At 37.7% G+C, this 27,468-nt stretch overlaps 1 protein-coding gene across 2 annotated transcripts in view; it reads right to left on the reverse strand.

The window, feature by feature from the left end:
* LOC149237766 (uncharacterized) overlaps nucleotides 1-27,468 on the reverse strand; it is a 68,786-nt gene that overhangs the window by 16,271 nt on the left and 25,047 nt on the right. For both annotated transcript variants that reach the window (XM_089372791.1, XM_089372792.1), the window contains exons 2-4: nucleotides 16,367-16,499; nucleotides 16,032-16,202; nucleotides 15,839-15,906 (exon numbers count right to left, since the gene is read on the reverse strand). In XM_089372791.1, coding sequence (XP_089228917.1) covers nucleotides 15,839-15,906; nucleotides 16,032-16,202; nucleotides 16,367-16,499 — 372 coding nt within the window. The remainder of the gene's footprint in view (nucleotides 1-15,838; nucleotides 15,907-16,031; nucleotides 16,203-16,366; nucleotides 16,500-27,468) is intronic.

Raw genomic sequence — 27,468 nt, forward strand, 5'->3', positions numbered from 1 at the left:
ACACCCCCTTTTTTCGCTAAAGGGATAGCACTTGATCGATGTGTCTGTGCCGTCCAACTATCATCATCAGCTTGACTTCAAAAATGTTATGTAAATCTTTTCTGCATATGTATAATGTAAATAATCTCAGCAAATCCGTGTCATGTATGTAATGACCTAGGTAAACCTACTTTTTTAGTGACAATCTCCATTCTAGGAGGTTTTTTGTCTCACCGATCTATTCTCGGATGGTCGACAAAGTTTTTCTCCAGTCTTACCCCAAAGATGGAATGGATTTTATCGCTAGAATCTTAGGCGAGTCCTAGTGTTCTATATCGAGTCTATGTAAAGTAATTTGGGAATAATCCATTTGGTTAGGTTATTTTATTACAAATTGTTTGGTCTGTTGGATTATATTTGTTTTGCAGAAATGGGTGGTCTGTGAGAGTCTATTACAAATGGGTTTCCCCCTTATGATGTAAAAAAATATGAAAATCACGATGTAAGTGCCTTGAGGGTTGGAAAAATAATTTATCCCCTCATAGGTTAATTAATTAAATTTTTTGGCCAAGAATTAATTAAAATCCAAAGCTAAAATTTAATTAATTCTAGGTCCTAGGTAAATCTAAATTCTCTAAACACAAAATTCGTCGGTCCTCAAAAATTAAATTTTAGAAGGTTCCGGGACTAAGGTAAATTAATTATTTTGATAAATTTTAAGCCTTTGATCCCTGGGGGTTAAGTCAAAGTCAAAATTTTGAGGAAATTAACTCAAAATTTTAATTTTTGAATTAATTAAAATGCATTTAATTGAAAATTTCGAATTTCCCCAAATATTTAAATATTTCGATGGATGAGATTAAAGAAATTTTAATCTTCATCAATGGTTGAGATTGCTTTGACGAGGATCACTCGAACTAGCTGTTGGAGGATCTATCTTTAAATAGGGGGCATTTGTCAGTCGAATTATCCAACCTTTGAGTCGTGTGCTTAGCAAGAAGCTCTTGTGTAATCTTTTTCTGGATAATAAAGAAAGACTTTGGGGTTAAGTTCTGTTGGTGTTACTCTTCATGGGAATACTGTAAGATGTGTTGTTTTCTTGCTCAGTCGTTGGGGTTTGAATAATAATCTAAATTTTAAACGTAATAGCAGGTATCTCTATTTGTCTGAATTTTATTATTATTTTTCGCTCTATTTTTAATGGTTGGATCGAGTTTTGCAAGGAAATCTTGATTTTAGATCCTCAGGCATTAGAGGAAGTTTTCAGTTGGACCAGAAGACTCCCGATCTGTGTTCCGGGAAGAGCATAGCTAAATTAGCTCCGGCTTATCATAAGGTTTTTTGTTGGTGATACACGAAGGGTTTCGAGTTGGCATCTCCTTTAAAATTTAAAAATTTTATTTTATTTTTTTTTTGTGCAGCATAATGATAGATCTAGTTGATTAGAGTGCAGTTTGTAAATTTTGTAATTTTTTACTAACATGTGTTTTTCTGGGTTTTAGTTTTTTTATCATTGTATATATCGTTTGAATGTTTTCTTGTTGTCATGCAGCTACAAATCTGAAGAGGAATTTTTCTAGAGTCCAAAGCTAGGCCTTGAAGGGTAAGATCTGGATCTCTGGGGTTTATCAACATAATTTTGCATAGATATTATTCAAATTTTATTTTTTTGCAGTCCAAAGGTTTGAAAATTTTAAATCTGGAAATATTTATAAGGGTTTCATGGAAATTTTAAGCAAAATAATATATCATTTTAATTAGAAATTTCTAGGAAATTTTCTTAGGTTTTTTGGCTACCATTTTTATCATGTTTGTTGCCGTATTGAGCAGCCTCTCTTCTGTTGCTGCGTTTTCTCCTTTCTAGAAAAAATTTGATCCTCTCTGCCTGCATTTTTGGGTTTACTCCTTTCTCCGTCTGCCTTTTTCTATTGCTGCGCACATTTTTCGACTTTCCTCTCCTCCACTCCCTAGTTGTTGTACCTGTGTTTTCTTCCTTTGCATCTCACCCTCACAACTCTTTCCTCGAGCTTCATTTCATCCATGGCTCCTTGTTTACCCTATCCCCTCGCTACCTGTCCGCAACCCTCTTTTCCATTGTTGCCAGCTTTCCCATTCTTCCTTGTCAGCTGCCCCAACTTGCATCTAGCCCTTTCATTGCTATTCCTCCCTCTGCTTTGACTTGCAAACAAGCTCCCTCGTCGCTTCTCGCTCCTCGTCCCTTCCTCCTTTTCCTCCCACAGATTTCTTTTACCTCTGCGCAAACCCTCCTCCTCGCAGACCTGTGCACTGCCTTTCTCCTCATCCCTACTTGCGTTTTTACCTCTGCCTTCTCCTTCGACCTGCATATCTCTGTCTCCCTACGATGTCCATTCTTCGCCTTTTGCTCATCCCGCAACTCCTCTCCCTTGATTCTTTATCTTCCTCCGTTATCAGCCCAAACCTGCACAACACAAACACAAAACATTCGATATTTTTTTTAATTTATTTGTGTTATGTTGATGGGGTTAGGATTTTAATTTCTTTCCTTTTGATTTTTTTAAAATTTGGTTAGACTTAGATTTCTTTTAAATTCGTTTTTTTGTTTGTCCATTTCCTTTATATATATATATATATATATATATATATATTGTTCTTTTGTTTAAAAAAAAAAATTATGACTTTGGTTTTTCATGTTTTGATTTTGATTTTGTTTTAAAAAATTAAAATCTAAAAAAAAAAAAAAAATCAAAAAGCATAAAAAAATCTAAAAATTAAAAAAAAAAATCATTTATGTGACTTTAAAATTCCTAAAAGAATTAAATCAAAAGAGGATTTGCGCTTTCACATTAAAAATTTTAATGTGGCCTATGGCCCATTAAAATTTCAATTTATTAACCCTTTTGATTTGTTTTACTTTTGTCACATTAAAAATTTAATTTCTTCATTTACCACATTAAATTAATTGCCTAAGGAATAATTAAATTGTTAATCTAAAGTTCCTTGGTGTCCTTTCGTGGTAGTGATTTCTCTATTGTCAGGTGCGATTAATGTTTTAAAATCATTGACTATTGGAGAATGATAAATTATTCTAGATCTAGGTTATTAATGAAAATCATTTTAAATCTGGAATCATTGCTTAGCATTTAAATTTCATAATTCTTCACAGGATTTAATTGCTAGAAACTCTTGCATGATAAAGTTTTGAGCATTCACATTTAATCATTCATGATCATCACTATTCGTCACATTTATAAATTGCTCTGGATAACTTGTTTTTATTTAGTCTATGGTTAATTGAATATAAAGGCATTGGTCTATAATCATTTCTATCTTGTGGTTGTGTCTTAGTCGTATTAGTGTTTGATCTATTCATCTCAGTTAACCATGACTCATTTACATTCGTCAAGTTGTACATCTTTAAGTCTCCTAGAGCCTGTGTTTCACAGGCTATCCTCATTCATTCACCATAGAGACTACCCCTCTTGACTTTCTAAGAGAGAGTCTAAACAGAATGAGTAAAGATTAGAGTGACAGCCCTTACTCTAAGCGTTGTCGCAGTGCCTAGAAACTTTGTGCAGCAACAGGAAGAAAGAGGCTACTCCATTCCAGGATAGATGGTCACTATGCAAGATTGAAGAAACTAGACTGAAGGCAACAACTGATGTAGGATCCAGTGAGAAAAATCAAGCATATGTTGTTATGGCAAAGAGAGGAGGAAAGTTTGGGAAATTTGGTCCTCAGAAAAAGAAAAAGAACTTGGCTAAGGTTCAATGCTATGGATGTCAAGAATATGGGCATTACAAAAGAGATTGTCCTAAGCTCAAGAAACAAAAGAGGTAGAGAAGAAGCCCATATCACCGAAGAAGTGGAGGAAGCTGAAAAGAAGAAGTTCAAGAAAGAGGAAGTAAGAGATCTCTACTATGATTGAGATAATCTTCCTCACCTAGTTCTTTTCAAGTTCTTGTTTTCAAGTTTTCTGTTGTAAGATATGGCTATCATGAATCACTAAGGAAAATGATAGGATGCATCATGGCATCATAAAAGCATTAAAAGCAAGAGCTCGTGACATCATCATAGAAAAGCATGAAAGATAGCTGAAGTCTATGGCAATCACCCATGGAAAGATATAGCTCTTGGAAACCTCATTAGAAACATAAGTGGTACTTATGGGGAAATCATCTAGTACAAAGCTCATCATACATCAGTGAAAAGGAAACATTTGTTGGATGAGGATACTCAAGATCCTCTATTGGAATCTTCGTCGGAAGGTTCACCAATCAAAAGGAAGCAATTGTTTCATCAAGAACTTCAACTTGTGGAATTCATGGGATTGAAGCAGATCAAGGGATTGAAGCTCTTTCAATCAAGGAAGCTGTTGAAAGGAAGTCTGAGATGACCTAAAGAAAAATGAGGTATGTATGCTTGTATTTGATATTATAGAGTCATGTCATATGGTGGCAAGTAACATGGATAAATGCTCTATCTCGAGAGCATAAGAAACGATCTCCTCCTTTGAAAGGACGCAGGAAGGCATGGGTCACACATTGTCTAGATGAAATCAACATAATATGTCCTCATATTATATATGAGGTGGTTGACAAAATTGAAGGAACTATGAATGGAAGTTCCTGGAAGGAAATGTGTGAAGAAAGAAAAGAAGAGATCATGAAATATGCAACTATAGAAAAGGAAATCAACATCTGAGGACTGAGAATTTTGACTAGGATATCTCCATGGAATATATGAAGACTTTGAAAGAGACCCTTGACAGTATATATATCGTTTGGAGATGTGTCAATGTATATGCAGGATGTTGATGCGCACTAGAAGATGTCATGAAGAAAGACCATCACAAAGGTAATTTTGATTTAATATTCATTCCTTATTTTTGAATGATATCTAGATGGGCTTATGCAAGGTTGCCAAGCGAAAGAGCTATAGATATCTTCCACCACTAATGTCCATCTAGTAGGATGAAAGATCCTCAAGGAAACATGGCATAAAAAAGCAGCATGGCATGAAGGAAGGCCAGATATGAATTGATGGATCACTTTCTGATGAAAGGAATAATGACATGACTGACTCATGGATGAAAGTGATAGATGGTATGTGCCTTACGAAAAAGTCCAAAAACCTGAAGACTCCTAAATAAATAAAAGAAGTTCATGACATCGTGAGGAGGAGTTCTTCAAGCAATTGGTTGTCACATCACCTCCACCTAAGAAGGAGCCTAGCTAAGAGGGAGCCTGGAAAACAAGATTCTAACTTGGTAGAGACTTGGAAGCAAATTCCTAAGCCAAGAGGGAGCTTAGGTGCATTCCTTCCGTAGGATCATTGGAATAGATATATCCTCCCTAATTAAGAGGGAGAGATAGTGTTATGTAAAAAATTAGTTAGTCTTTAATTTTAGGATTATTATTTAATTTTAGGATTAATTAGACGAAAGGGCACGATCATAAGATCATGCCCTTTCCCCAAAAGGTGCCCATGGCAGTATATAAGCCAGGAAACCCCATTGTAAACAGCATCATCTGTCAATTCATCTTCTAAATATATATATATATATATATATATATATATTTCTGTTTATCAAGAAGTATTCTCTTCATCTGGTATCAGAGCCAACTCGAAACTGGTAACACCCACAAATTTTGTTGACCATCTGGCCCCCATGGGTCTTCCATATAACAGCAAGCGTGTGGGGTTGTGCGTATTTCACCTGGAGTGATACGCTGAACCAAGCGCTGTGATTTCCAGCCCAAGTTCGAGTGTCATTGTTCTTCTACCTGTGGTGATAACGCTAAATTCCGGCGTTCCGTCTATTTGCGGTGACTTACACGTTGGCGGAGAGAGCATGAACAAAAATACGCTCAATAATTAATCAGCGGACAGAGATACGCTCAATTGACTTTGCTCTTCACGTTTTTTTCAGCAGTTAGTATTCCTGTCCGACTACGTGGCTCTGCAAGAAATGGTTCATAAAAGTTTCGTCATTTGTCTGCGCTGAACCAACGATTCCGGTGTTGTTTATATCTGCGGTTAGTCGTGACAAGACTGAAAGTCCGCTGCAAAGATACGCTGAAAGCCTGCCGTAGGGACTATTCACTGCGGTATTATTCACGGTATTTTATCTGCGGTATAATACTGAAATCACTGAAATCAAATAATACTGAAATCACTGATTTTGTGTGGTTATTATCCCTCTCGGACGAGGAAGGGTGAACAGTCAAACGGAACATGACCTTTCCGTTGGACGTGATATCCATTCCATTCGATTAATTAAAAAATTACGTATCACATTATATGTAATTAATTTAATTATATAGAGTTTAACCAAAAAAAAAATTATTACATATATATGAATAATATTAATTAATTAAAATAATATTTTAATTAATTAATTTAAAATATATATATATATATATATATATATATATATATATATATTATTTACGCTGGCAGATAAATACACGCCCCCGCAAACCCGCTCGATGTCGACAATGACAATGGCGGATTTTCAAAAAAAATTGTTGGATTCGGAGCATAAGATAAATAACAACCACGACGAGGTCAGTAAAAGATTAAATGAATTCCAGATCAAGCTTGGGGAGCAAGCTGACGAAATCAAAAATCTTCACGATACGACAAATCGAATAGAAATAAAGATGGAAAATCAACATGTCCAAACAGAAGTAAACATCAAAGATGCCTTAACAATGCTGAAACTTCTGTGTAAAAAGATGAATTGTACACCCAAACAACTACTAAAAGAAAATGAAGAGAATCAAGAACACATCTCATCAGATTCAACAAAGTCAACAGACTCTCATGAAAAAGTTGAATCCCCAAGAAAATCAGCGACACCCCACCAAGATGCGAGTAACACAGTGTTTACAAACAAGCAACTCTGGGATAACTTTACCAATCAACACCCTTTTTTCGCTCAACCATTAGCAACATACCAGCGAAGGGCAAAAGTCGAGATGCCTAAATTCGATGGAAATGGAAAAAACAATGTTGCATGGATAAATAAAGCAGAAGAATACTTTGAGATATATGACATCAATGACAATGACGAAAAGCTCAGGCATGCATCCATGAAAATGGAAGGAGAAGCATATAACTGGTATATGTGGTGGAAAAAGACAACACACGTCATTAGCTGGAGGAAATTTAAAGATGCATTCTTTAAAAGATTCCAAGGTGTAAAGGAAGAAGATTTCTTTTCAAAACTCATCAAATTCCGACAAAAAGGAAGTATTGGCGAATACACTCAAGAATGGGAGAATTTAGTAACACAAGTACCTGGGTTATCAGAATCTCGTCTAATTCAGTCATACATCTCGGGACTCAAAACCCATTTACAAGCAGAACTTGAGATGCACGACATTACATCAATAGAAGTAGCAAGACGAAAAGCGAAAACAGCCGAAAAGAAATTCGAACCAATATTTTGGTCAAAAGCGGAAAAAGCATATTCAAGACGAAGGATACCCCAGTATGTGGACTCAAATAATACGAGATATGTTCCACCACATCGTCGTGAAGATGAAAAATCTAATGTGGAAATGCAAAGGATAAAAGAGGGTAAATGCAAGCGCTGTGGTGAGAAGTGGGACCCCAAACATAGGTGTGCTAAAGGAAAAGAACCCAAGAACCTATATAATTGTGAAGCAACCAATGAGTCAAACAGTGAAGATTCTGACATAGAAGAAACAGAAGATGCCCCAGAATTCTCACCAGAATTAGATGACGGAAGTAATCCACAAGTATCATTATCAGCTATCACAGGTATATCACAACCTCAAGCTTTAAAGTTAAAAGGACACATAAAGAAGAACAACGTGGTGGTTCTCATCGACTCTGGTAGCACGCACAATTTTTTAGATGCAACCATGGCAAAGAGACTCAATATCTTTTCATTTCCCTTACCAAACATGAAAGTGATGGTAGCTAACGGTAAGAAGATTAAAAACATGGGGAAATGCCATAAGGTTAAATTGCAGATTCAAGACTTCAGTTTAGAGTCTCCATTTTTCACAGTACCATTAGGAGGAGTAGATGTAGTCTTAGGTATTCAGTGGTTACGAACTTTAGGTACTTATGCCGCCAACCACCAAGTACAATTTATAAAATTCAAATGGGGAGGTCAGAAGTACAAATTACACGGATTCCAAGCACCAGAAAATCAAGTTGTATCATCATCTCAGATGATGAAGTTGAGTCGAAAAGGAGCACCTGCTTATGTAGTACAATGTCACCAGTTAGAAATGTTATCTGCAAACATGACCAGAGAAGAGTCACCAGAGATACAAGATCTCATTCGGAAGCATGAAAAAGTATTTCAAGACCTACCTATGAAGATGCCGCCTAATAGGGAGATTGAGCATAGAATAGAAGCCAAGGCAGGGTCAGACCCCGTCAACATCAAGCCATACCAATATCCACATCTCCAAAAAATGGAAATTGAGAGATTAATCCAAGACCTTTTAAAGTGTGGGACTTTGATCATCTTGGAATATCTGATCAAGTGGAAGAACTTACCCGAAGAAGACGATTCTTGGGAGAATGAAGCATTTGTCAACAACATCCGTCGTTACATATGCTTTGAGGACAAAGCATTCTTTCGAGAGGAAGGCAATGTTATGTAAAAAATTAGTTAGTCTTTAATTTTAGGTTTATTATTTAATTTTAGGATTAATTAGATGAAAGGGCACAATCATAAGATCATGCCCTTTCCCCAAAGGGTGCCCATGGTAATATATAAGCCAGGAAACCCCATTGTAAACAGCATCATCTATCAATTCATCTTTTAATAAAATATTTATATATATCTTTCTATTTATCATGAAGTATTCTCTTCAAATAGACACATCATTCTTGTCTTCACTCAGGAAGACATAATGAAGGATTGGGAAAACATCTAGCATCCGATGCTCTTTGAGGACGAGTTAGGGCATCCAAGATAAGACTAGTCATAAAGGACTGATATTCTTTGAGGACTGGGAATCCAAGATAAGGATAGCCCTGATGGAACATACTCTAAGGGAACCCGAGTGGTGTATGTTCTGAGAGAGACAATGATGAGGGTGTCTATACATCCTTGGTCTCACCAGCATTGTGCTCTGATCTTGTGGAGAGATAGAGTTGTTAGTCAAGGCCTTACTATGTGACAACGCTGGTTGATATGATGCTATACAGATGGGTTACCAATCAGACTCTTCCTATGAGAATTCTTCAAATTGAGAATGTCCAAGTACTTTGTATGGATTATGAATACCTCCCTAGTTAAGAGGGAGTGTTGAAAAGTTTAACTAGGTTCGGTCTTCATAATGACATATGTGAATATGATTTTGTGTAATTGATGTAAAGAAGAAAATAAAATTATTTTTGTAATGATTGTCTCATGGGTTTCATGAACAAGGAATTTTATTTTTAGTTAAGGCTCCCATTGTCCTTTAGGGTTGGTCATCAAGTCATAAAGTTCATTGAGTCAATGTCAAAGTTTGAAGACCCTTGTTGAGCATGTTACATATGTAAATAAGTCATTAAGAAACCCTCCAAGACCAAGCTCAAGACCCTCCTTCAAGTCAGCCTAAAGAGGATTCTAGAAAGGACATGTCGACCTATAACTCCGTCAAGTCAGCCTATTTCTCATGGGCAAACCACTATATATAGGTAGCTCGGCCTTCACTTGGACAGCAGATTTTCGGTCAAGGTCTGAAGCAAGGAAGAAGTGCGAAAAGGTCAAGGAAGATAGCCTCATAGCCAGCGAGAAGAAGGAAGGGAAAGCAAAGTTGTTTGGGTCTGTTTTTAGGACTGAAATCCTCCACACACGCGAAGAATCTATGTTGTCTGAACTGCAGAAAGAGCCGAAGTATCACAGTCATACTTGAAGGTCAAATCTAGGAGGAAGTCAAGGTGAATCTCAAGCCGAATTTGAAAGGAAGAAGTCTCCACTTGAAGTGCAGAAAATTCAAGGTTGAAAGTTAGTCAACAACACGTGTTAGGGTTTTAAGCAGGCCAAAAGTTGTTGATATGTTCCAAGGCACCAAAATTCTGAAGGAGAGACGAGAAGGAAGAAAAAGCAAGGAGTTTGACTTTTGTTGACTTAAGGAAAAAGGAACTCATCAAGGAAACCTTGTGACTTGGTCTTGGAGAGGTGAAATAGATCAAGGGTCTTGGTCTTGGTATTCGTCAATTGGAGTCTCTATAAGAAGAGGGAGTGTTAAAATTGACAACTAGGGCCAAATTCATCTTTGGACAGCTCCTTTGGGAAAGATAATTGCAGAATTGAATTTCTCTTTTCGAGAGGACCAAAATCGACCTAAAGATCGTCAAATTTGGATAAGTATAAGTGTGATTTTGAATTTTTGTTTTCTCACAAACAATTATCAAGGTCGGCCTCTCCTATATATCGGCTAATTAAGCCCAAAAAACACGTCCCTTCAACCCCAACGAATTGTATATATTAGAGTGCAGTCTCCCTCATTTTAGACACGTCCAAGAGCTCCATTTCATGTCTGAGGCTGCCGCAGTCTAGAAGAAAGATGAGAGGCTATTCTGTTTTGGGTTCACCTTCTCCAACAGGGCCAGGTTTCTTAGGCAGGAGGCTGAAGCATTCAGTAGCAAGTCTGGGCTGAAATATCATGTGTTTTGGCCATTATTTAACCTCCATTGCAGACTGAGATCCAGCAGAAGGACTGCCACAGGCCTGGGGATTAAATGAACAAAGTTTAATGCTATTTGGCATGGGGTTCTTATTGTACTGATGGACCGCAACTTCAGATGCTTATTTCAGGAAGGCCGTAGGCCTCAAGAAGATCATTCCTATGTCAATTCACTGCTCAGACAAGCCACAGACAGCCAGTATCTTTTGTGACAATTTCAAGGACAGAATCTAGCCCAGATCCACTCTAAGAACCAGTGAGGACAGCTCCAGGTATGCTAAGGTAAGCCGCACTTAAAAGGAGATGTTTTGGATCAGTTGAGCATGTCAAGTTGCATTCTGTAAGAAGCTCTAACTTGACCATGACAGTCTTTAGTTGTCAAAAGGCAGGAACTGTTACCTTCCTGTTTGAGGTTGGATTTTCTTATTGGACAGTCATTATGACCTTAAGATATTGTACTCTCTCTGCTGAACATTCGATATTTATAATAAGAAGATTTGATCAAGGGTTTTCCCCATCTTGGGGTTTTTCCCTGGCTTGAGCCAATTCATGTGTTCTCTTGTCTTGACTTGTCTTCTGCAGCTATGTTGAATGTTCTTTCATCAGTTACTATCATATGATTAATGTAATTGCTAATGCTTTAATGGAATAAATTATGAGCTAATGAAGTAACTCTCTCAATCTAAGAACATGTTAATTCAAAGTTTAACAAAGCATGAGTTTGTGCGTGGAGCTTGTGAGAGGAAAAGTGTGCAAGAGAAGCTTGTGCACAAGCTGGTAGAGGGCAGCAGAGATCAGCAGTCTTGGAAGGATTTCAAGCTTAGAACAAGCAGAAAATACAAATGTGTCTTTCAGATTGAAACGGTTGTATTTTGTAAGAGATCGATTGCTCAGTTTCTCTATCAATAAAATTATCAAACAAGCAGAGGGTTTTCCCAGTTGGGTTCCCTAGACAATTCTGTGTTTTTGAATTGTGTGACTGTGCTTTTATTTTTGTTCCTATTCCACTACATTTAATAGAGAAATCCTGTGTTTATGTGAGAAGAAATTTTATTTCAGATTGCTCATATTAGCAGATCAGAAGTTCGTGGATTTTCTACAGCAGTTACAAGAGATTACCGTTGGATCAGTGATGCGGGGGAGCGCCCCCCCCCCCCTTCGAACCCGCTCCCGAAGCGCGCTCCGGGCGGGAGCGGCTCGGGAGCGGGTCGGGAGCGCGCTCCCCAAATCGCTCCCGTAAAAAAATTTGCGCTCCCTGGTCTGTGAGGGAGCGCTTCAGGGAGCGATCGCTCCCGCGCTCCCGGAGCGCTTTTTAATGCCCGGGAGCGATCGGGGAGCGATCGCTCCCTGATCGCTCCCGGGCATTAAAAAACGCTCCGGGAGCGAATTTTAAAAATTCGGGAGCGATTCGGCGGAAAAAAATTCCGCGGACCCGAAAAAAACAAAAAATTTAACTTATTTTTTTGGATTTATAAGCCCAATGGGCCAAAACAAAATCATTTCAATGAGATTGAGCTTGAGTTTGAGAGCAAAGGAGCAAGGAGCAAGAGCTGAGGAGCAAGGAGCCAGAGCTGAGGAGCGAGGAGCAAGTGCCAAGGAGCGAGGAGCAAGCTTGCAGAGGTAAGTAACTTAATCATTTAGTTAGTTTAGCTGGTTAGGTGGTTAGTTTGGTTAGTTTAATTTACCTGTTTGAGTTTAAAGATCATTAATTTAAATTAAATTAATAAATTAAATGAATTAATCCCAATAAACTAAATTAATTTGCAGATTCAAGACTCAAACCCTACAAACATCAAACACGATGGACCTGGGGATTTTTATTGGCATTTTCCTCTTCCTGGTCCCTTTTCTGGTTATTATGGTGGTGGAGAGTAGGAAACGGAGGGGGCCTGAAACTGAAGAGGTGGATGAAGAAGCCGGAGGAAGTCAAATAGGTGAAAACCCCAGTGAGGAGGATGTGGAGGAGGGTGAACATGAGGGTCAAAAAACTAAACAAGACCAAACTCCATTGTGGAAATATGTTCAGAGGCCTGAAGCAGGGAGAGGGGGTGGAACCACTAAATTTCATTGCCCCCATTGCAATTCTGATTTCACAGGCTCATACACCCGTTTGAGAAGACACCTTTGCGGGAAAAGGGCATGGGATGGAGAGAAACAAATAGGAATCAGAACTTGCGACAAGGTGTCAACAGAAGATAGAGCCAAATACATAAAGGAAGAGGAGGACGCCCAATACAAAGCAAAAAGATCAAGGGGTTTCTTTGAAAGCTCACAAAGAACTCCTTCAGCATCCTCCCAAGGCAGTGGATATGGACATGGAGGCTCAGGGTCATCATCTTTACGCCGTAGAACCATATCAGATTTCCTTGATGAGGGGTGTAGGAATGATGTGGATTCAAAAATTTACAGGTTCCTCTATGCAAATGGGATACCATTCAATGTTCTACGCTCACCTTATTGGCACGAAATGGTTTCTGCCATAAATGATGCCCCTAAAGGATACAAGAGCCCTGGGTATGACAAGGCAAGAACAGTTGGCCTTGATCATGAAAAAGCAAAAATATCACATTCTTTGAATAAAATGACAAGTTCTTGGACTGACAATGGGGTGTCCATTGTATCTGATGGATGGACAAATGTAAAAGGCAAGCCATTGATAAGTGTTCTCGCTGTGTCCCGAAGTGGTCCCATTTTTCTAGCTGCACATTACTCAGACAAGTTCAAGACCGCTATCAACATTGCAGAAGCATTGCTTGAAACAATTGAGCGTATTGGCCCATACAATGTCATCCAAGTCATCACTGATAATGCTCCTAATTGTAAGGCAGCGGGAGCAATTATTGAGGATAGATACCCGAACATATTTTGGTCTGGATGTTTGGTTCACACATTGAACCTTCTGTTGCATGATATTGTCAAAAACAAAAATGAACAATACCAATGGATTGGTGATTTGTACAAGAAAGGAAAAAAAATGATAAAATTTATTACAAATCATAGCAATACCCATGGCCTTTTCCGCAGTCACTCGAGATTGGAGTTGCTGAAGATTGCGAGGACTAGATTTGGTAGCTATTACCTCACCTTCAGGCGCCTTTTGAAGGTAAGAGAGGGTTTAGCTAGCATGGTATCAAGTCCAAATTGGCAGGTGTTAAAGGAAAGGGCTACAAATGTAGCTGACATTGCAGGTTTTGAAACGGTGGAGGAGGCCGCTCTTGATGGGCAGTTTTGGACAACTGTGAGACAGGTATTGGATTTCACCAAGCCAATTTATAACATGATTCGGTTTGCAGATACAGACAAACCAGTGATTGGTGAGGTGTATGAGCAAATGGATACCATGTTGGGGGAAATAAAAGACATTGTTAATAACAGAGATCCCGACTTGTACAATCTGATTCACGATTGTGTGTGTCAACGGTGGAAAAGGCTTAACCTTCCACTACATTGCTTGGCGTATATCCTTACGCCAAAATACTACTCAGATTCTTGGTTGGGCAAACCTGCAGCAGGGGGTGGTGTTAGGACCAAACCCCATTTAGATCGAGAGGTAACTAAAGGATATCTGGATGCATTAGAAAAGTTGGTGCCTGACAGGGAGGAATGTGCAGCTGTGCGCCTTGAAATAGGCAGATACTTCACTGGCAGTGGTTTGTATGGTAACTTCCATGCAATGGACGACAAAGATAAATTTGATTCTCTCACATGGTGGGAAACATATGGCGGCGACGGACTTTTGCGAAAATTGGCATTGAAAGTTCTTGCACAGGTTGTAAATTCTTCTTCTGCAGAGAGGTGTTGGAGCACCTACAGTTATATACATAATGTGAAAAGAAACAGGCTCAACGAAAACCGAGCAGAAAGCTTGGTTTATGTGCACTACAATTTGAGGTTGTTGAGCCATTACTGTGATCGGGCTAATGAAGATCCCACATATAAAATTTGGGACAATCACCCTGAGGACGACAATTTGGAAGATGGCATTGTACATATGGAAGAACTAGAAGATGAGCTTGTACGGGATGAAGCTGAAGCAGCTGCAGCAGCCATGCCACCTCCACCTCCACCATCCAGTTCTCGGGGCCCGAGTCTTGTTCCATTGCTGTCGCCACCTCCATCGACACCCTCGCGTGGAGGCTCTAGTTCTGGTCGTCGGTCTGGGCGGGAGACTCCTAGAAGACCGCCAAGACCTACTTATACTCCTGGAGACTCTCGTGGCAAGGGCCACTTGTAGATTTACAGTTTACTTGTCTTTTTTAGTTTCTATTAGACTTGTGACTTGTCACTTTAGTTTTCATAACTGTTCAGTGTTGAGTTTTGAGTCCTTGACTCTTGACTCTTGACTCTTTCATATCATTATGACATTATGATATTTTTTGTAAACATTATATCACTGGTGACTGTGACAATGAAAATTTGAAGTTTGAAGTTGGGCCTTGGCAATTATAACTCATTGGTAATGATTGTGAATTATGAATATGATGCTTTGTGAAAGACTAAAGTTGTTTCATTTCATCTCATTATTCATGTTTCATTTTATAAATTTTTAACATTTCATATCATGTTAACAGTTAGAAGTTAGGACTTAGAAATATCTTCGATATTACTTCTTGTAATGGTTAAACTTGGCTTACAAGTACAACTTGTTACTTTGGTGATCAATGATGATAAATGTTATTGAATTGAATGTTATTTTAATTTATTATTTTACTAAGGTTGATGACGATTATAATTTCTAGATGATTGATGTGATATGGTTCAATGATCAATTTATGTTTTTTTATGTTTTTTATGTCTATTTCATCATTCTACATGTTTTTGTTGACATATATGTATCAAAAATTAAAAAATATAAAAAATATATATATTTTTAAAAAATCGCTCCCCGATTCGCTCCCAAACCGGGAGCTTCTGAAAATGGTCGCTCCCGCTCCCGCTTCCGCTCCCGCTCCCCGCTCCCGCTCCCGCTCCCAAGTAACACTGCGTTGGATGTTGTCCTTCGCCCGAAGAACTACCATACTGCCACCCCAAAATCTAATGTCCATCATGTTCATTTCTAAATAAAGCCGCTAATTCTATCTTGTCCGACTCTATCTTGCTCTATCTCATGCTATAAGTGAATCTTCTTGAAAGGTTTGTATGTATTATTGCTGGAGGGCAGAAAAAACTTTCAACACCCATTGAGATAAATGCAAAGGGCGATAGACTACCTGAGAAACGGCTGCATTGGAGCTCGACTCTGAGCTTCCCTTGTCTTTTGATTCACCCTTATCTTTATCTGCAGAAAAAATGAACAAGTTGAGAGGAATGGAAAATTTATTTTACAAGAAATTGAAATCAAGAAATAGAATATGGGAGAGCACATTTGTAAACAAAAATGCCATCCATTTGCAAATAAATCACCAGCAGAATGTGAAAGATGGCGATGCCGCAACTGTGAAGAAGATCTCTCCCTGCTCTCTTTGAAATCAACTTCTTCTTTATTCTCCCATTTGTGCAGTATGAAGCAAGCTTCTTGTTTTACGCCGGGCATAGATATTTTTTCATCTGCCTTCTCAACTGCACAGTTTTCATCTACAACCAAGGTACATGTTAAAATATTAAAACACTACAAAGATATAAAAGCAACTAGCACTGTACAATAGCAATAAACAGAAACTGATCTCACCAAATTATGCTTTACATACTCCTCAATAGGTGAATATTCCGTAAGGCTATAACTATGGCACAACTAGTACCTGTTGCATCAACATCATCAGTGCGCTCCGCAGATATCAATGTATATGCAGGATGAGGTTTTAAACTAAACAAGGCTTCACTTATGCGTGAAGGACCCATAGAATAGCGGGCACCTGCTATTTCCAACCAGCCCTGCAATGAGTTATTTCAATTTGCTATTATAGTTTAGCATGTGTATTTGCACTTTGCAAATAATTAACTACCAAATATTGAAAGATATAAACAGGGTATTAACATCTACTGCAAAGAAATAAATAACTAAAGCATTTATGCAGTAATCCAATATAACCTTCCAGTTCCTTTTCAAGAAAACAAAAGTGAACAGCAATAGGAAAACAAAAGCTCCGGTTGAGCCCAAAAAGGCCTTCTTCGTTTCTACCCTTGTACAACAAAGAGGAATCCTCCGGTTGAGCCCAAAAAGGCCTTCTTTGTTTCTTCCCTTGTACAACATAGAGGAATCCTTCATCTTTTTTTAGCTATGTCCAAAAGCCTAGTATGGCAGTGGATGAAGGACCTTAATTCCTTCAAGTAATCTGAGGTTATCCTTGGGGTGATTATGGTTTCCTTTCTGGTTTCTACACTGCATGCAAACTTGTTGCAAAGAGACAACTAACTTGATCTTATTCTCCTAAGCAGAATGGTGCTGCAAAGAGGAACAATAGAATGACTATGGAGATGAAAAGAGTTCAACCAAATCAGTCAGAAGCATCACACTAGAGGAAGCATGGGATGGTAAGCTAAAATAAAGATAAAGATGTTAATGTCCAACGAATGAGCATAAAAGTAGTTTAATGGGAGTGAAGAAAGGAGTACAATCAACAATACACATCTGCAGGAGTGCCTAGGGCTACTCTGAAAGCATAATGTAAGCTATACTAACTCACATGGAAAATGCATGAAAGAGCATAAACAAGTAATGTCAAAAGGAAAAAGAAAAAGAAAAAAAGAACAGTGGCTAGATACAACAGCAAGGCCCTGACATAATATCCACATCATGGATGGAAATATGGACAGGGGAAGAGGGATGAGAGCCCTTGTCACTACAAATCACTGTGAAGAAGCTGATGTGAAGCCTAGCAATGTCATCTGAAGAAACAGGAGTATCCATGGGAGGCAGTCTATGAGATACTGGACAGAAGGGAGGTGGATTGTGGTATCCTGGGTGGAAGACACAAGGTGAAGGATAAAAACAAGAATTGTACTTTTGTGGACTATAATTAAAAGTATAAGGCATATAGGTTTTTTGAATGCAATAAAAAAGTAGCTGTTAGACGAGATGTCATGCCTGATGAAGAACAAAGACAGCCATTTACACAAATTTGAAGTGTCATGAACTATTGAAGACAATAATAACAAGACAGTTGAAGATAACAGTCCAAGTCAGGAAGTAGAGTTCTAGACAGTAGAGTCAAGTGGTGATACCGTGATAGAGAAACAGGTGACAACAAGAATAGCAGTGAAAAGACAACATCAATTCCAAAATGGTACTTGGAAGACACTGTTACTTTTAGTTGCTCCAATCATGTTCTCTATTCTCCTTCAGCTGTATCAGTACTTAGTGTGTGAAAAGCACTTTGCTTGGAGGGAGAATGCTCATGTGAGAGAGACTCATGAGGGCATTTTGCCACTTCGACTAAAAGGGTGCCCTTGTTGCATAAAAAATTATAAATATGTAGGTTGGATGAGTTCGCATTTGTGGGTGCATAGAAATATGCAGAGTGGGTGAGTCGTCATTTGTGGGCATATGCATATCTACTTGGCACATGTAGAATGCTCCACTTGTGGACTCATTCTCCATTTGTGGACGTAATTTAGGTTTAGAGTTTTACCTTACTTGTAACTCACTCCTCTTACTCTATGAAAGCGAGGAGCACATCACTTCATTATTATTGGCAGCAAGATAAAACGGAAAAACATAGAGAAAATTTAACCTCTTGTTCTGTGATTCTTCAATTGGTTTGATGTAGCTTTTGGATAATGAACACAAACTAGGGTTTGGTAATGATTAGCATGCAGTGCCCTAACTGGTGTTGATATGCTTGTGAGAAGCTTTGATTGGGATGTGCTGTAAGGGTTTTGCATGTCCAGCTTGATGTAGAAAAAAAGCACCTGTAGATCCCTCCCCAGTTTCAAGTTTGTTTTTCACATCAAGTTCAATGCTGATCTGAACTTGAATTTAAAATTTCAAAATGAAACACACAGATCCACTCTACATCCACATTTTCTAAGAAATCACAAATGCGTGCATAGAATTTAGACAATATTTTTGGCCAAACTGACCCTGGAAAAACCCTGAAGGGAAAGCCAGTGATAAAGATAATTTAATTTCTTATCAGAGAATTTTACAGCATTAATTAACAGCAGTTAAACATACTTATCTCCCTTGAATTTTGTGCCCAAGTCTGCCTTGAAATTCATGCTGACAGTCACTCGAATTTTCGCCTATCCAGTCTTGAAATTCATACTTAATCAACCTCAAAGTCCAAGCAGACAGTCCCCTGAAAAATCCGCTCAAACTGCCTTGAAAAACACGCTCAGGTAGCCACTAATTTCAGCCTACTCAGTCTCAAAAATCGCATTGGAGCTCAGTCAACAGATCAAGAAGATGCCGCGATATGCATGCCTCCTACTGTCCTTGAGATCTGTGCTGATTTTCCTATTGTTTTGCTACTGTACATTTCTTTCTGTGCTGGGATTTGCTTTCTCAGCCTCCTTTTCTCCTTTCCTTTCCTTCTCCTTCACTTCTCCAAATCTCATGAAGAAAAAATTCCACCTCTTCACTCCCCCTTCTCCTTTTATAAACTCATAATTACTAAAACCACTAACCCTTGATCTCAATGGCCAAGATTAAATCTTGTCATCTCAAGATCAACAATTGTGACTTAATCTCTCATTAAGATGACTTAAGTCACTTTTAGAAAAAGCCACTTTCTAAAATCACTTAAGTCATATGTTGCCAAGAAAAGTGGGTTCGGGAACAGGGACAAGTATGGGTACGTCATTTTTTGAAACAAGGTGCGTAGGTTCTTTGGGGGTATATTATAAGTTATATATATAATATATAAATATAAATATTATATTTTATAAGTTATAATATATCTGAATTTGTACATTTTTCAACTTTAAACAAGAAAACTAAAATATTTATGATTTAAACTTTAAATATTTAAACATGCACATCATTGAACATTGAACATTCACATTGAAATTTCAAAATTTCTAGTTTGATATCAAGTGCAAATTGGAGTTCACATATTAATAAGAATCATGATATATGTCCATTGTCATACTACATTCAAAATTTGCCTTAAGGCATCTCCAAACATGAACTAGGAAATTTTAAAATACTAAAATAAAAATAGCTAAAAGTGAACAATGGCTTCCTCAAGCCATGGCATCACTCAGATCTTCAGTTAACATGCTCTCTAGGTAGGAATCACTCTCATCTTGAGACTCATGCTCATCCATAGCAACTAGAGGTAGCTCAATAAGGCCATCTGGTTGTATCTCCTCGTCCACACACATAGCATCATTTGTGTATTGGTCCCATCTCTTGAAAGGACCTTCCTCGTACCCTAGGTCTTTTTGAAATATGAGACGAAGTGTGCAATGAATGTACACTAAGTTCTTTGCCTTCTTTAAGCCCAACCTATTTCTCTTTACTGAATGGATAAAGGCATAAGGACTCCAATTCCTCTCGCAAGATGAAGAACTAGCTACCTGGAATATTAGGGGAAGCCCATTAAATTAATTAAAATTTTAAAAATAAAAACTAAAATGAACCCCAAAGAACCCGATTTTGGGGTTCCAAGTACCCATCATCGGTGTTCATCATACCCATGAAGACAAAAGAACCCAATATTTTTAATGGAAAACCCGGTTCTTATGGGTTCTTCTCAGAAGCACCCATACCCGAATCCAGTACTTGGGGACAAGAACCCGAGACTTGTTCGAGAACCCCACCCCCAGGTTCGCGAACCCGTGCAACATAGTCACTCAAACTTTATAAAGTCACTTTTAGTAATTAAATAGAAAAAGTCACTTTCTAACTTTATAAAATCACTTTAAGTCACTTTTTTACAAGGGGTTCACTTTACCACTTCTCCTAGGCTAGGCACAAAGCACTAGGAAACACTTCCTTGGTACCATTTCTCAACACTTGAGATGAGCTAAATTATTGTGGTGTAAAGATTTGCTTGGGATGAGCTGAAAGGTTTTTGCAGTTCTACCTTGGGATCAGCTCATTTGTTGTAATATAATCATCTTTCATGTGAAATAGAAAGAGATGTATTTTTGCTGTTCTAAATTGTGTTGCAGATATGAGCTTTGGGTGAATTTTCTGTCGATTTTATGCTAATATAATGAGCAGCTGGGCTGAATGCTAAGCTCATTTAGCATGCCTAATGTGTAGTTACCATTTTCAGATCTGTATTTACTGCTGGTTTAGCTGTTGAATGCTAATGTAATGTCTAGAATCTAGATCTGATTTGTAAGATAAATCTTGCCCTATAAAAGGCAAGATCTAGTGTTATGTATTTGCAGTGTCTACTGTTGCCTATGATGATTTGTTATTGTAGATTTGGAAGTTTGAATAACATTGCCAGAAAAAGCAGATTCAGCTTAGGGATGAAACTTTTTTGGGTGTAGGTTGTGAGTAGCCTGTGACAATTTTGTGAGGTGAAAATTTTCATCACAGCACACAAGATTCCAACAAACACATGACTAAAAGCTAAAATAACTACAAAAAACCATGGACAGAATTTGAAGTTGAGTATTGCGGAACCACAAGAACTACCTGAAACCAGGTGGTGAATGCCAACTACATTTTTAGCATTCTTATGGATTAAAATCATCAGGTACTACTTGACAGCATCTCTAAATGGTCACATGGGAAACATTTTAGCATTGAGATGGGTTGGGTATAACTAGTGGATACTAAGCACTTTTACTGGTAGTAATCAGCATAAACCTTTGGGGTTTTCCAAAACCCATGATGGAGGTCGTTTCAAGTTTCCAAACCATTCCATGACTGCTTGTCTAGCAAATTCAAAGCTAGATGCTTTTCCCCAGAGTACTAACTAGTAAATGTTCTTGTAACTGATTTTCCCCTGCGGAAGGGACAATCCTAAGAAAGTGCAACTGTATTACAAAGACTATTCTCATTCTCTACATGTCATTATCCATGCCCTCATTTGAGGCATGCCCAAGCTTATACTTTCACCTGACATGATAACATACCTTTTAAACCTTGGATATATAGAAGCTCTTCCATTCTTAAAAGTGCAAGAAATTTTTTCACCTTGCAAGATTCCCCCTCTTCGCTGGAAGATCCAGATGGAGGGGGACTCAACTGCCAACCACAACAGCTATTGGTAACCCCGAGTGGCTCGAGTCTCAACCAGATTTAAATGGAGCGGTTGTCCTTTTCACACTTGAAGGGGTTGGTTGGAGGTGGTTATGGAGGCCTTTTATTGGGAGGCATGTTGCATACATGGAGAGCCACAATTGTGGAACATTACATGCATTCACTTCGTCATCATACTATATTTGGGCATATCCTTGGAGGGTGAGGTTGTGGAAACACTTATTGCTATTCTTAGGAGTGTGTATTTATTTAATTCAATGAGTTTTGGCATGGTCAAAACCCTTATTTGCCCTTATCTCCCTACGTTTGTTTCGTCAAAAGTTGCCAACTTACTATTTTGGGGTTTGACTACTTCATATTGCACATTCATCCATGGAGTTGGTTGCCTTGGAAACTGAATGTAGATTGGTTGCATGCATCTTGTGGATCACTTTCTATTTAGGTTGGTCATGAAGCATTCTCCTAGGAGGAATATATTATTGTTGCATCTATCATGCACCTTGGAGGATGCACTCTGTGAGCTCTTCTAAGTGAACCCTTGAGCACATCCTCCTAGATTGAAGAGTTTTATTATATTTTGCATGCATCCATTCTTGGAGAGCGAACTCTATGTGGACCCATTAGTGTTTGACTTGGTACCAATACTTAATTTTGGATGAGGGCAACCTCTCTTAAGGAGGTTAGCATCCACATGTCTTGATATTTCCAACCATGGATGGGCCTTCTACTTGGTTTGGTTTCGCTCCTTTATTTTCCAAAAGCAAAGTCAATCGACATTAAGCATCTAGGGGTGATAGAACCCTAACCCGAAATAGATCTAGTGTAAGAGATATAGTGACAGAAGAGAAGACTTGTGATCTGGGTTGGCATGCTTCATCAAATGCAGACTACGCACCAGATCAAGAAGATGAGAGACATATGCTTGGTTTATAGATCATGTGTGTTTGGTTATACTATAATACCAACAATATTTTACAATTGGTTGACTTGTCATGGAGTTAGTTAGAAAGATAATATATTTTATTGTATGTGAGACAACTCACTAACACTATACATTAAGAGAAGTTTCTCTACATTTTATTTGTAATTGGCAATTGGAGACTTAGGAGTTGGAGAAGTGATGAAGTATCAAGCTTAGGAATTGAAGCTTGATGGAGATCTTATGCATGAGCATTCTTGAAGAACAATGCAAGATCGAGGTATTGATCCACTTTCATGTGTGGTTTATTTATGCTCTTCAATTTGTTGTTCGTGTTATTGTAGATTCATCAGGTTGTAATTCTTTTATAAAGGCTTAGTAATGAATTTATTCATCTAGGCATAAAGTATTTGAGGAGGTTCTCCCTTTTGCTTTATTTGTTGTTTTATTTCTGCACTTGTTCTCCTTTCTTCTATCAACTAAGTTGCAGATTTGGAAGCACATTACAGCCCTCAAACAACATATTTATAATTTGGTTGATGAGTGGCAATCTTAGCCCTCCAAGACTAGTTTTCTATAACATATTTCCAACAAATAATTAAGGTTCAAATGTATCATAATATGCCATTTTTATCTTAAGTACACACTGTAAAGATGAATGTATGACATAGTTTCTTCATCTACTAATTGGTGGAAGATGGTAAACAAGCCTCCTCTACCATATGACCCACTTCAAAATTGTTGTTTGTTACACACTAGTTCTCCCATTTAACCAATTCCTTGTGACTCTACTAGCCCATGACTGAAAGACACTGGTTTCCTTCCATATATTGTCATGCCTCCTATTCATTTTTACTTTCCTATATTGTCCTTATCCCATTTCCATTAACATCCTATTTCATATACTACAACGACCACCCATTTTACTTAGGCTAACTCTTCATTAAATCACCTTGTGCTCCCATTGACTACTCAATGTCAACCACCCCATGAGCAGATTACATGTCAGAGCAACTAAAATTCTATTTTTTTTAAGAATTCATCATCAGCATACAGCTTTTGGTCATTCAATGTAATCCAAATTTTGCAGCCCTGTGGGCCATTATGTAAAAATGATTCTAGTATGTCTATAAAGCCTTGTAACACATCTAGGTAAGCCTATGATTTTTACCAAAGAGTTTCACTCTAGGGGTTTTTTTCCTCCACTAATTATTTGTGTTTTTCAACTACAAATAATTAGTAGAGTTTTTCTCCCAAATATACCCCAAAGCTAGAGTGGGGCTTGATGGTAAGGTCTTAGGTGAGTCCTAGTGTATCGAGTCCATGTAAATTATCATACTAGATCATGTCTAAAGTGTCGCAGAATTTGGTTGTGTCTAGAGTCATTATTTTTATTTTTTGGCAAAAAATGGCAAAATAGTTAGCTAGAAATTAGTTAAAAAATAAAATGAGAGAAAATAAAATTACATCCGCATGGAAAAATAATTAAAAGGATAATATGCACTTTCTAAAAAAGGGATCAAATTGAAAGTTGAGAGAAATTCCATTTCCAAAGCAGAAAAGTCCCACAAAAAATTCCTTGGGCCAAAAGGAAAATAATTTCTCAGAGAAAATCAATTTTTTTGGTCCAGATGGTTATTTTGAATGAGGTAATTTCAAGAAAAATATTTTTGAAGATATTCCAGTGGTCCTGTTTGTTGGAAAATGTAACTATGTTCGGTCTTCATTAATGTACTTGAGTCATCATGTAATGTACTTGTCAAAAGAATAAAGAAAAGAATTTTTATTATTGTAACAATGACTTATTAAAGCATGTGTTTCATGCTTGGTTTGTCATTATATTAGTCAAAGTCCCCATTGTGGACTCCTAAGATAAATATTGAGTTTATAGAGTCATTGTACATTCAAAGAGACCCTTCTTGGGCTTTTGAATAATGTAAAAAGGTTTAGTATTAATTTTTGTAAAAGCTTTCATACAAATCACATAAGCAAGGATTGATGGCCATACAAAAAGAAATACGTTTCAAACCTACTAATGAGGTTCATCTTCACGACCAACATGAAAAAACTAATCTATCAATAGGATTAAATAGCAGGGAAATGCATCAAGTTCCAAAACTAACCGTTAGGAAAATAATATAATTTTAACATTAACGGCTAGTCTTTAGTCAAGAAAATTTAATTCATTAAGTCAAAGGGGAAGAATTTATTAAATAAGAATAAATTAATAATTAATAATTTTTAATTTATTATAAAAAATTAATCTAACAATAAAATTACCGATTATATAAGGAATTATAACATATTTTTGAATAGGTAAGAAATTAAATAAGAAAAGAGATTTAAGAGCAAGAATCCTTGCTTATGTGATTTGTCTGAATGCCTTTACAAAAATAATTATGGATCACAAAATTCTTAGATCTATTAAGTCAAATATCATTTATGTATCCACCACATCAAGTCGGCCTAAGAGAGATCAAGTCGGCCTAAAGGACCCTAATTCGACCCACAAGAAACCTATAAATACAAGCTAGTGGAAGCCATTTGGAGCATCAACTCTCAAGCTAGTTCAATATCTCAAGAGTAGCTGGAGAAGTGCGAAGTTTGTTGTCGGTAGGTCGAAAGAAGTGAGAGTTTGGGGAAGTCTAATGAGAGGAAGAAAATTGAACTTTTGGTGCCTCTCTCTCTCTGTTTTGTGTTCTGGATTAGGAGATCGAAGTCTCCTAAGTTTCGTTGTTGTCAGAAGCTGCTCACTGCTAAAAGTTGCTACCTAGTCGAAGTTGCTGAAAGGGGTCAAAGATCAGGAAGGCTGACTTGGTGTGGAGGGAAGGTCTGGTCTTGGTCTAGGGTGAAGAGTCTCAAAGATTACTATCGAAAGGAAGAATTATCTTGATTTGGTTTTCCCCTCGAGGGGGCTTTTGCCCTGGTATAGTGCTTATATCGTGTGTCTCTTGTTTTGTGATCTTCATACACACATAATATGTTAATTGCTTGATGAAAGATAAGATAATAAAGAAGTAAAAGAAGCCAACACACTCACAAGTAATTATCAAGAAAGGAGAATCAAACCCTAATATAACTAATTTGATTTTCCAACATGGTGTTAGAGCTAAGGTCAAGAAGAGTCGAAGATCACTTTGTTAGCATGGATTCTCCCTCTATAATGAACTACATAAGAATAGGTTGCGAAACTGCTGGAAGCTGGACCGAGAAAGTCATCTACTACTTGTTCAACAAGGTCAAGTGTCAAGGATTCTTGGCTGCCCTTACAGGTTCTCTTACTGATGACAATTCATGGATCATTGATAGTGGAGCATCAAGACACATGACAGGTGAAAGTAAGCAACTTCATACACTATCAAAGGAGCCATCTTCTCATGCATTGGAATTGGGTGACAACAAAAGCTATGTTGTTAGAGGCTTGGGTTCAACATTGTTGAAGCTGGATAATGGATTGAAGTTGCATCTCAACAACATTCTATTTGTTCTAGGTTTGAAAAAGCATTTGCTTCTATTTCTTGTTTAGAAGATAAAGGGGAAAGAGTTGCTTTTGTTGATGGAAAAGTATTGGTTTGGGGAAAAGACTCTAACATTGATAAAGCTAGGGTTATTGGAGTTCGTGAAGGAAGTCTTTATAGGGTCATTACACCACCTCCTCAAGCTCTGGTTAATATGGAAATAAGTCCTATTGAGCTATGGCATAGGAGGTATGGTCATCTACATTATAAGGTCATCCCTACTCTTAGTCAACTAGTTCATGGTATTCCTAATATGAAGTTAGATCATGAAGGTGTGTGCAAGGGATGCTCTTTGGGAAAACATACTAGAAAGCCATTTCATAATAGTGAATCTAGGTCTAACGAGATATTAGACCTTATCCAATCCGATGTGTGTTGGCCTATGTCTGACAAATCACTTGGAGGTCATCTCTACTATGTGACATTCATTGATGACCATTCTAGAAAGACATGGCTCTACCTCCTCAAAACTAAAGATGAAGTATTTGATAAGTTCAAGGAGTTTAGGGAAAAAGTGGAAACCCTAACAAAAAGAAAGATAAAGACTATGAGGTCTGACAATGGTGGGGAATACACTTCGAAGGAATTGATTGCATATTGTGAGGAAGCAGGTATTAAGAGGGAGATCATTATTCCTTATTATTCCAAACAAAATGGATTGGCCGAAAGGAAGAATAGGTCCATTGAAGAAGATATTCAAACTATGCTCCTTGATCAAGATCTACCGAAGTTCTTATGGGGAGAAGCAGCGATAATTGTTGTATACATTCAAAATAGAAGTCCTTATAAGAGTCTTGATAATACAACACCCGAAGAAGTATTCACAAGAAAGAAGCCGAGTGTGGATCACCTCTGAATCTTTGGAAGTCCAGCATATATCCATGTTCCAAAAGACAAGCGAAAGAAGTTGGACTCTACAAGTATCAAGGGAATATTCGTTGGTTATAGTCTTTCCTCAAAAGCATATAGAATCTACATAAAGGAAGGAAGACACATTGAAGTAAGCAGGGATGTCATATTCGATGAAAATCAAGCATACAAGAAATCAAAGGATATTCCTATTGATTCTGATGATGAAGAAGTTCCCATATTTGAAGAAGAAGAAGTTCATCATGAAAACTCTACTACAAATCTCAAAGAAGAAGGACCAAGTGAGCCTATTCAATCGGTGGTTATCCCAACCACAAGGAAGAGGCCAAATTGGTTGAAAGCTACATTAGAAGATGCTGAAGGACATGAAGCTGCGAAAGGTTCCTTCAAGGAAAGTAAGAAACCAAAGAGATATTCTGGCTATGTTGC

Source organism: Pinus tabuliformis, chromosome 8, assembly GCF_031772625.1.
Source record: "Pinus tabuliformis cultivar Carrire ecotype Pingquan chromosome 8, CPIR1, whole genome shotgun sequence".
NCBI lineage: Eukaryota > Viridiplantae > Streptophyta > Pinopsida > Pinales > Pinaceae > Pinus > Pinus tabuliformis.